At 44.8% G+C, this 15,291-nt stretch overlaps 1 protein-coding gene across 2 annotated transcripts in view; it reads left to right on the top strand.

Moving 5' to 3' along the window:
* SYK (spleen associated tyrosine kinase) overlaps window positions 1-3,348 on the top strand; it is a 72,832-nt gene extending 69,484 nt beyond the window's left edge. For both annotated transcript variants that reach the window (XM_075276887.1, XM_075276879.1), the window contains 2 exons: window positions 667-779; window positions 3,036-3,348. In XM_075276887.1, coding sequence (XP_075132988.1) covers window positions 667-779; window positions 3,036-3,108 — 186 coding nt within the window. In that variant the 3' untranslated portion in view covers window positions 3,109-3,348. The remainder of the gene's footprint in view (window positions 1-666; window positions 780-3,035) is intronic.
* The last annotated feature ends 11,943 nt before the right edge of the window (window positions 3,349-15,291 follow it).

Raw genomic sequence — 15,291 nt, 5'->3', positions numbered from 1 at the left:
ATATTCTTTCGCATTCAGCTGGTATGGACCTTCCTTATCCCCCTTGTTTTTTCTTGTTCCCCACTTAACCCTCACTCTACAGGTTGCCATATTCTTTCAACGACCGCGAAACACCTCCACTTGATGATTGATGGACTTAAATTGTTCATCCTCGTAAATTAACTAATAATATACTTCGATAGTATAATTTCTCCAAATACAGTCTTATTTGCGTGCTCCCGTTTCTGTAACCTATGTTATCCTTGTTTTGTCTGTTATAATGAAAATTAATAAAAATCATTGAAAAGAAAAACGCTAAGCAAAGAATCAAACTGAACACACCTCCTGCGCCTCTGTGTGCGAGCGGAGGGTGGCGCAGAGACCAGAACAGGCAGAGACATTACACATACTTTATATATTTAGTATTATGCAAATCCTTTGGTTTTATGAATAAACACACTTTCTAGTAGAATGTCAGGTCCAGTAGCCTACGAACACCACATTTAGATGTCCTGCTGCAGATACATTGACATTCAATGTCATTTTTCTGATAGCTTATCACAATCTTGAGAAAAGAGGGTATGAGAGGATTTTATGAAGAATACTAATCTATCTATATTTGCAATATAAATACAATACATTTAGTAACATCTGTGTGTATTTTCATTTGAAAATGTATTTCTTTAGGGAATGAAAGGTGGAGAAGTGTCCTTGATGATTGAAAGTGGAAAACGTATGGAGTGCCCACCCAAGTGCCCACCAGAACTTTATGAACTAATGAAATTATGCTGGACCTATAAGTGAGTATGCACCCAATAATGGCATGCATTACAGTTAGAGATGGGCAAATTGTCTTGTAATGAGGTGGGTTCATCCTGAATATTACAAATAGTTGTTTTTTTTTTAATGAAACTAAGCAAATGAAGATTTGTCTTGGATGAACTAAAATGGCTGCTGTGTTATACTCTGCATCTCTTCAGACCCCAGAATATAATAGGAGGCCCAGGGGAGGTGACAAAAATAAAAATGCACTCATACTCGCTTTATGTTACCTCTCTTGGGCTTCCTTACTGTGTCCGGTAACATCATCGGCCAGGGTTCAGTGCTGAGGCCTATGATTGACCTCAGCAGGGAACTGGGCACACCAAGTATCATGACATCATAACACTCGCTATGCCCACGTGATTGCTGGAGGCCCAATCACAGGCCTCAGCCGAGCCTCCTGGGACGATATCACAGAAGAATATCAGATCCCATAAGGAAGGCCAAGAGAGGTAATGGAAGGTGAGTATGAATTTTTTCGTTGTCGTTTTTGTTTGTTTTTTTACACCTCTTGTGGGCCTCCTTCTATTATATTCTGGATATGAAGAGACCCCAGAGAATAACAATGTCGCTTTTCACTTTGACATAACCTCAGTTGTGTTTGCCTTAGAGAGCTAGAAATTGGATGGATAAGTTCCTAGCAGGCCTTAGATTATTCTAAGCTATATTTTAAAACAAATGTATTAAAAGGTACCTGCCTTTTATTAAATATGGCACATTAAATTGACTAAAACTGCTAGACAATGTCCATTCTTTGAAAACTCATTCCCCAAATTTCCTATCACTTTTCAATACTGTCGAATTGGCATTAACAATTTTTGAAATCATTTTGTCACATCATTTGAAGAATATTAGAAGTGAGAGGGTAAGGAAGATGAAGAAGCGAAGTCACATGCAGAGGAGAGCTTGATTTTATGGTAGTGTAGCAATGTGGAGTTGAGCCTAGTATGACAATGTATTGACAGACTGTAATGTGAAGGCCTATAGCAGTGTGGAAATTTAGGTAAGAATTGAAATTTTTTTTGTAACACCTAAAAGGACCAAACTGTCCACCACTAGTATGGAACAAATTGAATCAAAATTAATCAGGTATGGATCCCTGAGGATTTTTACACAACTCCGGCTGATGCCTCTGTCTCCCTCTATCATGTTTCATGTACTGTACTGTTGATGCTGCCTACTACTTCTAAACAGCTGGACATCATCTCTTGAGGCACGATCAATCACATTAATCCATTTTATACTGCCAGTCATGTTGTCACAGTTACAACCACTGCCACCATCTGCCAAACATGTCCTGCAGCCTACTTCATCATTATTCCATGCTGTACTGCTCAGGGGTGAACCTGCCCCTTTCGCCGCCCGAGTCGAACGACAGAAAGCCGCCCCCCCCCTCCCCGAGAGGAGGGTCGTGGTGGAGTGGAGGGGAGGGGCTAAGTGAAGGGGCGGGGCTCATCGGTGTGCCTGAGTGTGAGGGGAGGCTGCTGGAGCAGCGCTGCTCCAGTGGCCTTCCCAGTCCACCGCTCGGTGCTAAGCCAGTCCAGGACAGCTTGTCCTGGACTGGCTTATGTAATCAAAAATGCCGCCCTCCCTGGGGCCCTGGCATAGCGCCACCTGAAGCACTCGCTTCAGGTCGCCTCATGGGAGGTGCGGCGCTGGTACTGGCCATAAGGGTTGCTAAAGCTTCCACCATTGCCACCACTCAGCACAAAATGTTCCATCATATTGCACTTTACCACACTGTTGGTGCCATTGTTGGTATAAAAAATAATAACGTTCTATTGAAAAAGTCCAACTGCCAAAAACAAAACAAAACGTGCCATTGCAGCTTTCAATGCCAAAACCATTTTGATTTCACATTTGCTCCCATGATGGGATAATTGCATGTAACAAAGATGTACTGCTGTAGAGGGAAATGTAGAGGTAGCAGCCCTGAGTGTGTGGGGGGACATGAGGGCAGCGGAGCTGAATTTATGGAGGGAACAGGCTGTATGCAGTGAGGAAACAGGAAAGTAGTAGTAATGTGGGTTTAGGGAGAGCATAGAGATAGCAGGACTGTATGTGCTGGAAGGAAATTATGTGAGCTGTGGTATTGTATGTGGAGGTAGCAGAGCTGTGTTTGGGTAGAACATGAAGGTACTGTAGTAGAGTTGTGTGTGTATAACAGGCATGTGTGAAGCAAAAATAAGCAGAACAAACAATTAATTTTTAATTTCTCCTTTTTTATTTTGCAGGGTTGAAGATCGTCCTTCTTTTGTGAACGTTGAGCTTCAACTCCGAAATTACTACTATGATATTGCTCAGTAAGCTCCTGTAAGAATTTCCTGTACCTCGTTTCTTCCTCATATTTGCTTCCCCGGAATAAGAAGAATGTAGACACGGTTATTTTTATTTACATGCCTTGCTTTTGTATGAAACTTAAGCTTTAGAAATATAAAGTAAATTATACAGCTAAAAACTGTGCTACTCTATAAGAGTTTACAAGCGATGAAAATTTCTATATAATGGACTCAATAGTTATGTTTTAAAATATAACAGACTATTTCCCTGTTGAATTTTTTTTATATATAAATATATATGACACAATAAAGTGATGAAAAGTGTTTGATGAAATATTTGATGGAATATTTATTTACTGGTCAAATTAGAGACTGCGAAGTATCCATTTGTAGCTCCTTTTAGCAGAAATCATGTGGCATCTTACTCAACTTCCAGAGGCCTGTATTTCCCCTTCTATGTTTGTAGACTTTCTGTAAATGTTCATAAGATTACTGTCTGTGTAGTCCTAAAGTTACAGTTTACAGTCTCACATTCTGTATGAAAGGCTGTTACACACAGGTCACTAAAACTCCTATCACAGGTACGGCAAGTGCTCCTGTCACCCAGCAGACAGAGATGGCACTGTCCTTATGTTGCCCATGTGGGGCTGTTCTAATGCATTATATTGGATTAAAGTATAGTATACAGAAAGATAAAACTAAAAACCACAATGGTGTCTGATCCGAAGAAAAGAAGATGATGGACTATGAAGATGTTGGACTGTGCAGTATACAGTGTCAGTTTGGGAAACCTAGTGCAAACAACTGCATGCAAATATTACCTGACACTCAATGGCGAATTTCTAAAATGTCCATCAACATAAATTTATTTTTCAGCAGTTGGCTATTGTAGAGTTGCTGCATCTCATTGTTTCTGTACTGGGATCATACCAGTAGGCTGGTTCCTGGCTCTTGCCGTGAGCTAGGACCCTCCAGCTCAATGAGCCAGGAATATGTACCACAAAGTAGCAGGCCTCAGGCAGTAACAAAATGCTGTAAGACGATTGATGATCAGAATGCAATTTCCTCTAAAATAGCCTGCAAACGACTGTAAAAACACATTACAATTAGTGACACTGAGATTTTCAATGATAACTACAGCGAAGGCCACAGTGGTCTGCAGAATTTCAAGACCTATGTCCAAAAACAAAAAAAAATTCAAGTAGGGCCTCATGAAAAAGCACGGATAAGTCAGTCTTTACATTAAACTAATGTTATATAGCGAGGGGCAAGCCAGTTTCTCACAAACCAAATTTGAGGCGAATATTCCACATTGTTCACTTTTTAATGCAATTGAACAAATGGTGATTCGCTTCAAACAAATAAAAATGGCCACACTACAAAAAAATGGCTGATGCTGCATGCTTGACCAGGAAATTCAAGGGAGACACATGTGCAAAAACTCAGACTCTGTCTGTAAGTCACTGTGACATTGTAGTAACACCTGAGAGCCTCTCAGTCAATACACAATGGTAGGTGAACCTCATGGTGCTGATGTCATAGGTGTGGGGAATCGCTCAGGTAGATGCTTGTAGCAGTGCAGGAAACAGGGACACAGACACTGGATTGCACACAAGTTCAGGCTTTATTCACATGTAGCGCATACACTGCTTTTGCAAAGCCACAGAAAAAAACAAAACAAAACCCTTCTCAGCTGAGAAACTAACTTAAACGTAAGGAAACTTTTCCCTGACTATACAGGAGACTGGCTACCAGTCTCCCACCTTGGCAACAACAATGGGTGGCACAGTACCTGCTTTGGAGGTCCAGTCTGGACAGTTCAACTCAGTGTGGTGCCACAATGCTAGTCTTCTCACTAAGACTGTTATTAGGGCCTGATTAGTCAGCTGACCTCCCTGGTGTGAATCTTTACCAAACACCCTTTAGCTGCCTGGCTGGGACATACCTGTCTTCCCAGACCACACCCTTCACTTTTTCACATAGGACATAGGTCATGTAAAAGCTTATACACAGTTGATCAACCTTTAGTTTTTGTAAATGGTGGACATGCAAATAAATCTATCCACCTTACTGCATCATAGGCTACAGTGCAGTTCAGAAAAAGCAATAGGAAATCCAGCCATGATTAGAGGACTAGGAGAATTTAGAGAATCAAATAATTACACAAGCAGATTAGTGCTAGAATTCAATAGTGATAAGATAGTTTCATAGACAGTGACTGGGGGAATCTGTGCTTCTGCTGTTGTTAACCCTTTCATTGACAATAATCATACATTAGTGCAAGTACTAAGAATGTGAGTGGCAAGAGCAACACTGCTTCTGGTTTTGGTGGCACATCAGTAGTTGTTGGAATTCCTAAGAATGAAGATGAAGTTTTTGATTATTTATCTGGTTCTTCTCAATCGCAGGAGGATATTTCATTCAGAAGTGATGTGATAAGATTTCTGTGTGTTCCTCCTCCAACATAACACGTAATTTACTACGGGGCCTTTTTGGACTGTCAACTATGTCTCCTTACCATTCTTCACTGACACAAAATCCTGGTAGTGATTAGACACATGCTGAGCAATCTATTTCTCCAAGTAAAAGCAGTCTTACTCCTCTTCTTGATGAACTGAATAAGCTTAAACAGTCAGGAGTGTTTGCAAGCAGAGGAAAAAGACAGCAGGGAAGCAGCAGGGAAGATGATGATGACATTGCTGATGATGATACTTTTGTGGACATCATAGGGTGAGGGTAGTGGCACTGGGGGTGGGAGTGGCAGACATGTTTCAATTGTTGTTGATGCTGGCAGCAAATACATGCGGTCAACTCCAGTGTGGGAATTATTTTGTTCATTGCCAAAAGATAAATCCATTACATGTGCAAGACCTGCACACAGAAACTTAGCCATGACTGTGCAGGAACAAATGTAGGAACAATAGATCTATGATGTCAAATGAAAAGACATCACTCTTTTATTTGGAAAAATAGACTTGACAGCGGCAGTGGCAGGGAAAGTAAACAAGGCAGTTCTCTTACTCCTCCCTGTGATCTTTCTTGTAGGAAGGCCACATCTACACCTGGCACATAGTCATTGTTATCACAACCATCACCATCTGTTTCTCCTACTCCTATTCAATGCCAACATGAGTCATCCATAAAGGAATGTGTGGCCAAGAGTGTTCAGATTCTCTATTCAGCTGCTGAACCTTTAATAATACCATGACAACCTGAGAAGCTTTTGTAGTTTCAGAGGTTTCCTGGCTTGGTCCAGTTAGCAGCTGAGGAGGCCTATATAACACCCCACCCTCTTGACAAGCACCAACTAATTAGATTGCTTCCTAGTTTGGCTCTCCATACTATCTGTGTATATGTGGGGGAATTGTTAAAAGAACAATTCCCCAGTAGCTGCTTGTGAACCCTGGCAGGGAAGGAACGACAAGACAGTGAACTCATCCACTGTCCCTGCCTACTTGCCTCAGTGCCCTAGGTGGCAGAGGACAACTGGGCAGAAGACTCTTCTTATGGTATAGGTGATAACACAGAATGCAGACAAGATAAACAACAACAAACAGGAGGTCAGCTAACCACAAGGGGTCGGAACCAGTTGAGCAGTGCAGTGCAGAATCAAAATCCACGAGAATAGTCACAAGAAAAGCCAAAGGTCAGAAATGCAAATACAAACAGTAATAGTATTGAGCCAACACACAGAGAAAGGCAAATAACAAGCACAAAGGGTAGTGTGAGAAAACAATATATAGGAGGAAAGAACCCACCCCAAGCTTGATTGGAAGGAAAAGATGTCAGTCACATAAGTAATATTAGTGAGATTAACTATTTGAGGAGTAGAGGGAAACAAAGGTGTAAGAGATGGGTGTGGTAGAAAATCAATTACAGAAGTGAGAGAATAGGACAGTGTTCAGCCAGTTGAAGAATAAACTAAAGCAAGGAATCATAGCCAGACACGCACCCTGCGCCGTAGCATGCAGCTTGAGGATGGCACCAAAATCCAAACAGGCAAGCATTGGTATGCCTGTTTGCTTACTGACCTCTGGCTTGCTCCCTGAATTCTATATTTGCCTCCTGATTCTGCTTTAACATGCTCATTTGCTTTGATCCTTGGCTTGTTTTCTGGATACTGTTTTCGTCTTCTGATTTTGAATATTATGTTCTCTCCTGGTTTTAACTTGTGCTTGCACTACTTCTCTTGTCTCCACACCATACAGCAAGTTTTAGTGGATTTTGTTTTGGTTTCTGCAGCAGTGCATTTATTATTGCCACATCTCTCAGATGACAATCAAATTCCCAGATACAGGGCAACTCCATCTGGCCTCGCGACCAGGGCCGCCACCAGGAATTTTGGGGCCCCATACACCCTAAGTGACTTGCCCCCTCTGCTCTGCGCGCCACAACAAATTTAGCTCCGCCCACTTTTCTGTTGACTCCACCCATTCTCATTCATTTTCATGTGCTCCCACACAGTATAATCCTCCTACAGTCACCTGTAAATTATATGCCTCCCCTCCATCTCTCCCCCAGTTTCATATACACCCTCATCTGCCCCTAGTTTCATGTCCCCCTCTCCATCTCTGTCCCCAGTTTCATGCTGTTCTCCCCCTTTCAACTGCCCACAGTTTCATGTCCCCCCATCTCTGCCCCAGTGTCATGCCGTTCCCCCCCTCATCTGCACCAGTGTAATGCCATCCCCCCCTTCATCTGCCCCAGTGTCCATGCCATTCTCTCCCCACCCCCTCCATCTGCCCCAGTGTCATGCCATTCTCCCACTTCATCTGCCCCAGTGTCATGTCATTCTCCCCCCTTCATCTGCCCCAGTGTCATGCCATTCTCCCACTTCATCTGCCCCAGTGTAATGCCATTCTCCCCCCCTCATCTGCCCCAGTGTAATGCCATTCTCCCCCCTTCATCTGCCCCAGTGTTATGCCATTCTCCCCCCCTCATCTGCCCCAGTGTAATGTCATTCTCCCCCCCTTCATCTGCCCCAGTGTTATGCCATTCTCTCCCCACCCCCTTCATCTTCCACAGTGTCATGCCGTTCCCCCCTCCCCTTCATTTGCCCCCCAGTTTCATGGGCAAGATTACACCGCGACAAGCGAGTTATTAGCATAGGGCAGAGGGAAGACTATTGGCTGCACTATAAATTCAAAATAAGAGAATTCTTCCCCGCTTCCCAAATGGAAAAACAATTGAATGTTATCAGGCTAGGTTGTATACCCAACATGCTGCAGTATTTATGGAGACCACTGCAAATGACAGTCACACAAGTACTCAGATGGCCTCTGCCCACTCCCAGTCCACCTCACTCATCCAGTGCTCCCACCTCTTTCGCCAGTACCACCAGTGTCAGGGGGAGTAAAAGCAGCACACAGGTCCTGTACAGTATGTAGAAGGTGATGAACCACAAATTTTTCAGGCAACTGACACCCATCTGTCATACCTAGAGTACACCTATAGTCGAGCAAATAACTTAACCCTGTGGAATTCTGGGCCAATAGGTTAAAGCAGTGGAAGTAACTAGCTCAGTTTGCCATGGGAGTTTTATCTTGTCTTGCCTCAAGTGTAATGGCCAAGAGGGTATTCAGTGTCGCTGTTGGCCTTGTAACACGAAAAAGATTGAAACTGTCCATGTCTAGCATGGAAGAACTTACTTTTGTCAAAATGAATGAGCATGAAGTGATATCACTGTCTCCTTTTATCATCATCTTCCATTTACTGTACTGCTGCTGATGCTGGTTGCTACTCCTAAACACCTAGCACCATTGCAACCAGTCAGGCAGGTATGTCTTGTGACGAGCTAACACCACAGCCACCACTCAGCAAAACATGTCCTCTGACTTGGGCCATCATTTTCAGCCCTGACCTACTGCCAAACATGTTGCCACAGCTTCCACCACTTAGACAGAAAGGTCCTCCAGCCTGGTCCATCATATAACACCCTGATGCATTGCCATGCATGTTGCTATAGCTATCACCATTGCCACCTCTCAGACAGACATGCCCTGTGGCTTGGTCCATCATTTTACTCATGACGCCCTGACACAAATATTGTCACAGCTTCGACCTCTCAGGCAGAGATGTGCTGTGGCCTTGTTCATGATAATATGCCATGATGCACTGACACATGTTGCCCCAGCTGCTGCCACTCAAGCATACATGTCCTGTGGCCTAGTTCATCATGTTATGCTCTGGAGCACTGCCACGTATGTGGCCACAGCTTCCACCACTCAGGCAGACATATCCTGCAGCCTAATCTCTCATATTACACCCTGCTACACTGCCACTAGCACAACTCAGGCAGACTTAACCTGCAGCCTGATCCATCATATTTTGCCATGACACACTGACAAAAATGTTATCACAGCTTCTGCCACTGTCACCCCTCAGCCAGACATGTCCTGCAGCCTGTTCCATTATTTTATACCCAGACACATTGCCATATACAGTATGTTGCCATATTAAGTCCTGCCACCTCCACTGCCAGAACTCAGGAAGATATGTCCTGTGCCTGGTTCATCATATTATGCCCTGCTACACTGCCACACATGTTGCCCAGCCACCTCCACTGACACATCTCATGCAGACATGTTCTGTGACCTGGTCCATCATATTACTCACTGATGTACTGCCACACATGTTGTTATGATTGCCAACATTCAGACATACATGTCCTGCAGCTTGGTCCATCATATTATGGCCTGTCACATGGCTACACATGTTACCACTGCTGCACCACTCAGGCAGACATGCCCTGTGGTCTGGCCTAATCTTCATTACTTTTTTTCAACTTGCCTCACAGCCACAAATATGTCTCTCAAATAACAATAAGACTGTATAACTTCCAAGTCATCAAACGTGCTAATTTTTCTACAAAATTCTTACTTTTTTATATGACAAACATATAGCATATGTTTAAAGGTATCCTATCATTCACACACTATTTTTTTTCTAAGTACTACGTTGGAATAGCCTTAAGAAAGGCTATTCGTCTCCTACCTTTCGTTGTCTTCTCCGTGCCGCCATTCGCCCACAATCCCGGTTCTTGTCGGTATGCAAATTAGCTCTCTCGCAGCACTGCGGGGCAGGCCCCAGCGCTCAGACAGCACTGGGGGTGTCCCTAATGCTGCAAGAGAACTCTCTCCAGCGCCGCCTCCATCTTCGTCAGGAGAGTCCTCTTCAGCCTTTTCTTCCAGCGGTGGCTTGTAACTTCTAGGCATTGGGCCATGAGCAGAGCAGACTGTGCATGCTCACAGGCCACGAGAAAATTGCCACTTACAATACTGTATTTCTTGTTCCGACGAGGTGCCTAGAAAAAAATAGTGTGTGAATGATAGGATCCCTTTAAATTCATAGTTTATATTCTCTGCTTACCATTCCTTTTTTCATAGAGATACATGTCATATCCACTTTTGCATAACTTTGGCTGTGTTAGCCTTAAAGAGCTAGGAACCCTGATAGTGGTCTACACCATACTTTAAGCCAATTTAAGGTTGTGATTCATACCGAAATGCTTCAACCTGAAACAAATTTTTTTTGTTTATTTTTGTTCTACTTTTTGAGCAAGCACAGAAAAAAATGGACATTAATAACAGACAGGACAACCATTCATTACCGTCTGCTAGCCACAGACATTAATATTAAAAAATTGCGGACACTTAACATCCGTCATAAGTATTATGGGAAATGTCTAAAGTGGGGTCTGTTTTGAGGGGTTTATAAGTAAGTATATCTGATAATTGTGTATGAATTTCTTCAAGATAACCTCTCTTGTCCATTACCACAAGGGGTCTCCCTATTTCTTCTGGTTTTAATTCTGTTTAGAGATGTTAGTGCTGCCCTTTCCTCGCTAGTTATGCTAGCACCATACTTCAATTGCTCTTGTTCAACCTGGGTATGTAAAGCTTTGACAATCCTCTCTACCACAGCTTTATATGTCTCAATGCAAAAACAAAAATAGAGAACAGCACCGAGCTGCATATGGTGAGGTACCGTATGATAAATTTCAATTAGTAGTATGAGAGCTTCTCACCTTGCAAGGTTGTATAACACAACCATTAGTTAGGCTTTTGAACCACTTGAGGAGGGAGGGTTCCGCTCCAGGTGACGAGACAGCAGGATCCGTACCACCTTAGGTGTCATTCAATATGGGAGGACCAGATTTCGAAAAGGATCACCGCGCTCAGCCAACGGTCATACAATATTCTTTATTTTCTGTTAGAGGAACACACTACGCGTTTCGAGCACAACGCCCTTTTTCAAGCTGCTGCCTCCAGGGTGATCGATGGCTTTTCCAGAAGTTTCCATTCTTCTGCCAGGGGCTTGTTGAAAATGAAATGTGCTACGTAAGAGCCAATAGATCTGCACCCACTGCATCGGCTTCTCCAACACTTTTGTGTTAGGAGTATTTAGGTTCATTGCTTTCTATTTTTCTTACCTGGGGAGTTTTTGGCTGCGCAGTGTCTGGGGTGGCATCCTGGCGCTGCGGGGTTGTCCTGTCGTGGGTATTGGTGCACACCTTCTGACTTGCACGCGCGCACTGCTGGTAGGCAGCTTTATTTCCTGGTTGATTAGTCTGTCCTCCCATTTGCACCTGGGAGGAGTGGTCTCTACTCTGTATTTAAACCCATGCCTCCCATGGTTCTGTGCTGAGTGTCTCTTTTACAGAGCTAGGCCTTAGCAGGAGGAGTAGGTGGTGATCTGGGATAGAGGAAGTTCCGTGGTTGATTTTTGGGAGGTTTGGGTGAACGAGTTGGTTTGTGTGTTTTCCCTTCTGTGTTCACCAATCCTCCCTCTGTGTATAATTGACTGTGTGAGTGAATTGCCTTATCCTTTGATTTCTACTCAGTTTCCCTGTGTTTGTTTCCTAGTGTATGGTTCCTTCCCATATTGGTTTGGGGGAATCCTTTCCCACATTTTTCCTGTGTGCTGCTTGTGTTGTTAGTCAGCGCACACCCTTGTCAGTCCCTGTCAGTAGCAGCTTCACTTGTTCGTTAGGGGTGACCCCCTTTAGTCTCCAGTCCCTAGAGATCTTATAGGGCATTCCTTCTCCCACTTCCCTCTAGGCCTACGGTATCAGTGAGAGAGGAGCTGTCGGGGTCAGGCTTAGCCTGAGTACAGCCGACCCACACCCGTGAGGCAGGGACCGGGATAGCTAGTGGGAGTAGTGCAGGGCGAGATTTCCTACTGCTATTCCTTAGCCCCGTTGCAGCTACCTGGACTGACATAACAGTACACTCAGCCGGTAAAAAAAAAAAAAAAAGGTTCGTTTGCATTATGACGGACCTGAAACAGTTGTACCAGGCGGTGCAGCAGATTTCCACTGAGATGGAGGGGATCAAGCTACGAATGGATGCCATCCAAGCTTCTGGCGTATCTCAGTTACAGCAGTTGGCTCAACACACAGCCTCTCAGGTGGAGGGCATACAGAGGCAGGTGAGTAGCGCCCCTGTGGGTCGGCCTCTGGAGCCAAAAGTCAGCTTACCTGAACCCTTCCGAGGTAAGAGGTCAGATTTTTTCCGATTTCAAAAGGACTGTCTTTTGTATTTCTGGCTACGGCCGTTTTCCTCCGGTTCTGAGGTACAGAGAGTTGGGATTATTATTACTTTATTGAGAGATGATCCCCTCATCTGGGCACATTCGTTACCAGCCGACTCAGCTTGCTTACTAACTGTAGAGGCGTTTTTCTCCACAATGGGGTTACTGTATGACGACCCAGACAGGGTACACACGGCTGAGTATAACCTACGACGTGTGGTGCAAGGGGATCACGCTATAGAGAAATATTGCACAGAGTTTCGTAGGTGGGCAGCAGAAGTACACTGGAATGACCCCGCTCTACTTAGTCAGTTTGAGACAGGGCTCTCGGACCAGGTTAAAGACCATCTAGTTTCTCACCCTGTTCCGGGAGATCTAGATGAGGCCATGCAGCTGGCAATTAGAGTTGGACGGCGCCTCCGGGAGCGTGGAGACAAGAGTCCTGGGGGGCTTAGCCCTCCTCAATTCTCCGTTTTTAGAGAGGACCCGGGGGACCAACCCATGCAGATTGGGGCCACTGTGCGAAGTGCTAGACCCAAGAGTGAAGGGTCCCGCACAGTACGCTGTTTTGTGTGTGGAGGGATGGGACATGTAGCAAGGGTATGCCCCTCCAGAGAATGGTTCGCCAAGGAGAGTAATAACCCCAGGTCTATTGAGGGTAAAGGGAGAAAACCTACTAAGGAGGGAGGTGTGCATATTTCCTGTACTCAGACTGCTGGGTTGACCCTTGAAGGATGGGTAAATGGGCAGAAGTGCCGGATTTTGGTTGATTGTGGTTCGGCAGTCAACCTTATTGACTCAGAGTTTTGTGAGCAATTAAGGGTGAGTCCTTTGGTCTTGAAGTCTCAGATACCGGTGTGGGCTATTGATAAGACCCCTCTACAGCAAGCTGTCATCTCCAAACAGGTGGAGGGTCTGGAGTTTATTGTGGGTGGCCACAGGGAAGAGATTGACTTGTTCTTGTTGTCTAAGTTACCAGCACAAGTAGTGTTGGGGTGGCCCTGGCTGAAGCAGCATAACCCTATTATCAACTGGGAGACCGAGTCAGTAGTTTCTTGGGGGCAGGGGTGTAATGGTCGATGTCTGCCCATATCCGTTATGTCTTTGTCTATAGACAATTTGCCTCAAGAAATATGTGAGTTCAGGGAGGTGTTTGAGGAAAGGGCAGCCAAGACATTACCACCACATCGCACCTATGATTGCTCAAGTAAATTTATACCAAATGCAGTGCTACCCAAGACACGGTTGTACAATCTCACTATTCCGGAGAGGGAGGCGCTCAAAGAGTATATTGAGGGGAGTCTAGAGGTGGGGCATATTCGCCCATCTAAGTCCCCAGTAGCAGTGGGGTTTTTCTTTGTAAAGAAGAAAGATGGAGGGTTGTGCCCTTGTTTGGATTTTAGGGAGATTAACAAAATCACGGTGCGGAATCCCTATCCCATTCCGTTGATCTCGGATCTATTCAGCCAGATTACGGGAGCCCGCTGGTTTAGTAAAATAGATTTACGTGGGGCGTATAACTTGCTGAGAATCAAGAAGGGGGATGAGTGGAAAACAGCGTTTAACACACCCCTAGGACACTTTGAGAATCTTGTGATGCCTTTCGGTCTAACCAATGCGCCTGCATTTTTTCAGAATTTTATTAATGATGTACTAAGTGCCGTCATAGGGAGGGGGGTTGTGGTCTATCTGGACGATATACTCATTTACACCCCGGATTTGGAGACTCATTGGGAGAGAGTGAGAGAGGTTTTAGATCTCCTGAGGGTTAACCAATTAAGTGCTAAGCTGGAGAAATGTGTGTTCGCGGTCAATAAATTATGTTTCCTTGGCTATATCCTATCGGAAAAGGGATTCGAGATGGACCCTGAGAAGGTCAGGGCAGTCTTGGAGTGGCTGCGACCCGAGAACCTAAAGGCGGTCCAACGGTTCTTGGGGTTCTCCAACTATTATCGCCAGTTTATCAAGGGATTTTCTGAGGTTGTGAAACCTATCTCGGACTTGACTAAGAAGGGGGCTGACTGTGCTAAGTGGTCGCCAGAGGCGCTAGCTGCGTTTGAAGAACTGAAGAAGCGATTCTCGTCCGCTCCCATTTTGAGACAGCCGGATGAGAGGTTGGCCTTCCGAGTGGAGGTGGATGCCTCCTCGGTGGGGGTGGGAGCAGTACTTTCTCAGGAGTTCGAGGAGGGTATGCATCCCTGTGCCTTCTTTTCTAAGAAATTCTCTGCCTCTGAACGGAATTATGACATCGGAGATAGGGAACTACTGGCAATAAAACTAGCGTTCGAACATTGGCGTCATTTCCTGGAGGGGGCCAGAAGGCCAGTCCAGGTATTTACTGACCACAAGAATTTGGTTTATCTTGGGTCGGCGAAGAGATTAAATGCACGGCAGGCCAGATGGGCTCTATTTTTGCGCGGTTCCATTTTACCGTGACTTATGTGCCGGGTTCAAAGAATGTTAAGGCTGATGCTTTATCCCGGTATATGTCGACTGAGGAGGAACGAGAGGCGCCTGCCACTATTCTTGGGGATGGAGTGGTGGTAGCAGTATTGGGCGCGAAATTGGAGAAGGCCTTGATCGAAGCGCAACACGCTGCACCTTCCAAGATACCTAGAAACAAGCTTTTTGTCCCAACTACTCTCCGACAAAGTCTCCTGAGGGAGTGTCACGAGTCAGT

This window comes from Leptodactylus fuscus, chromosome 1, assembly GCF_031893055.1.
Source record: "Leptodactylus fuscus isolate aLepFus1 chromosome 1, aLepFus1.hap2, whole genome shotgun sequence".
Classification (NCBI taxonomy): domain Eukaryota; kingdom Metazoa; phylum Chordata; class Amphibia; order Anura; family Leptodactylidae; genus Leptodactylus; species Leptodactylus fuscus.
The sequence above is the reverse complement of the archived record's forward strand: the minus strand, read 5'-3'. Positions and strand labels throughout refer to the sequence as shown.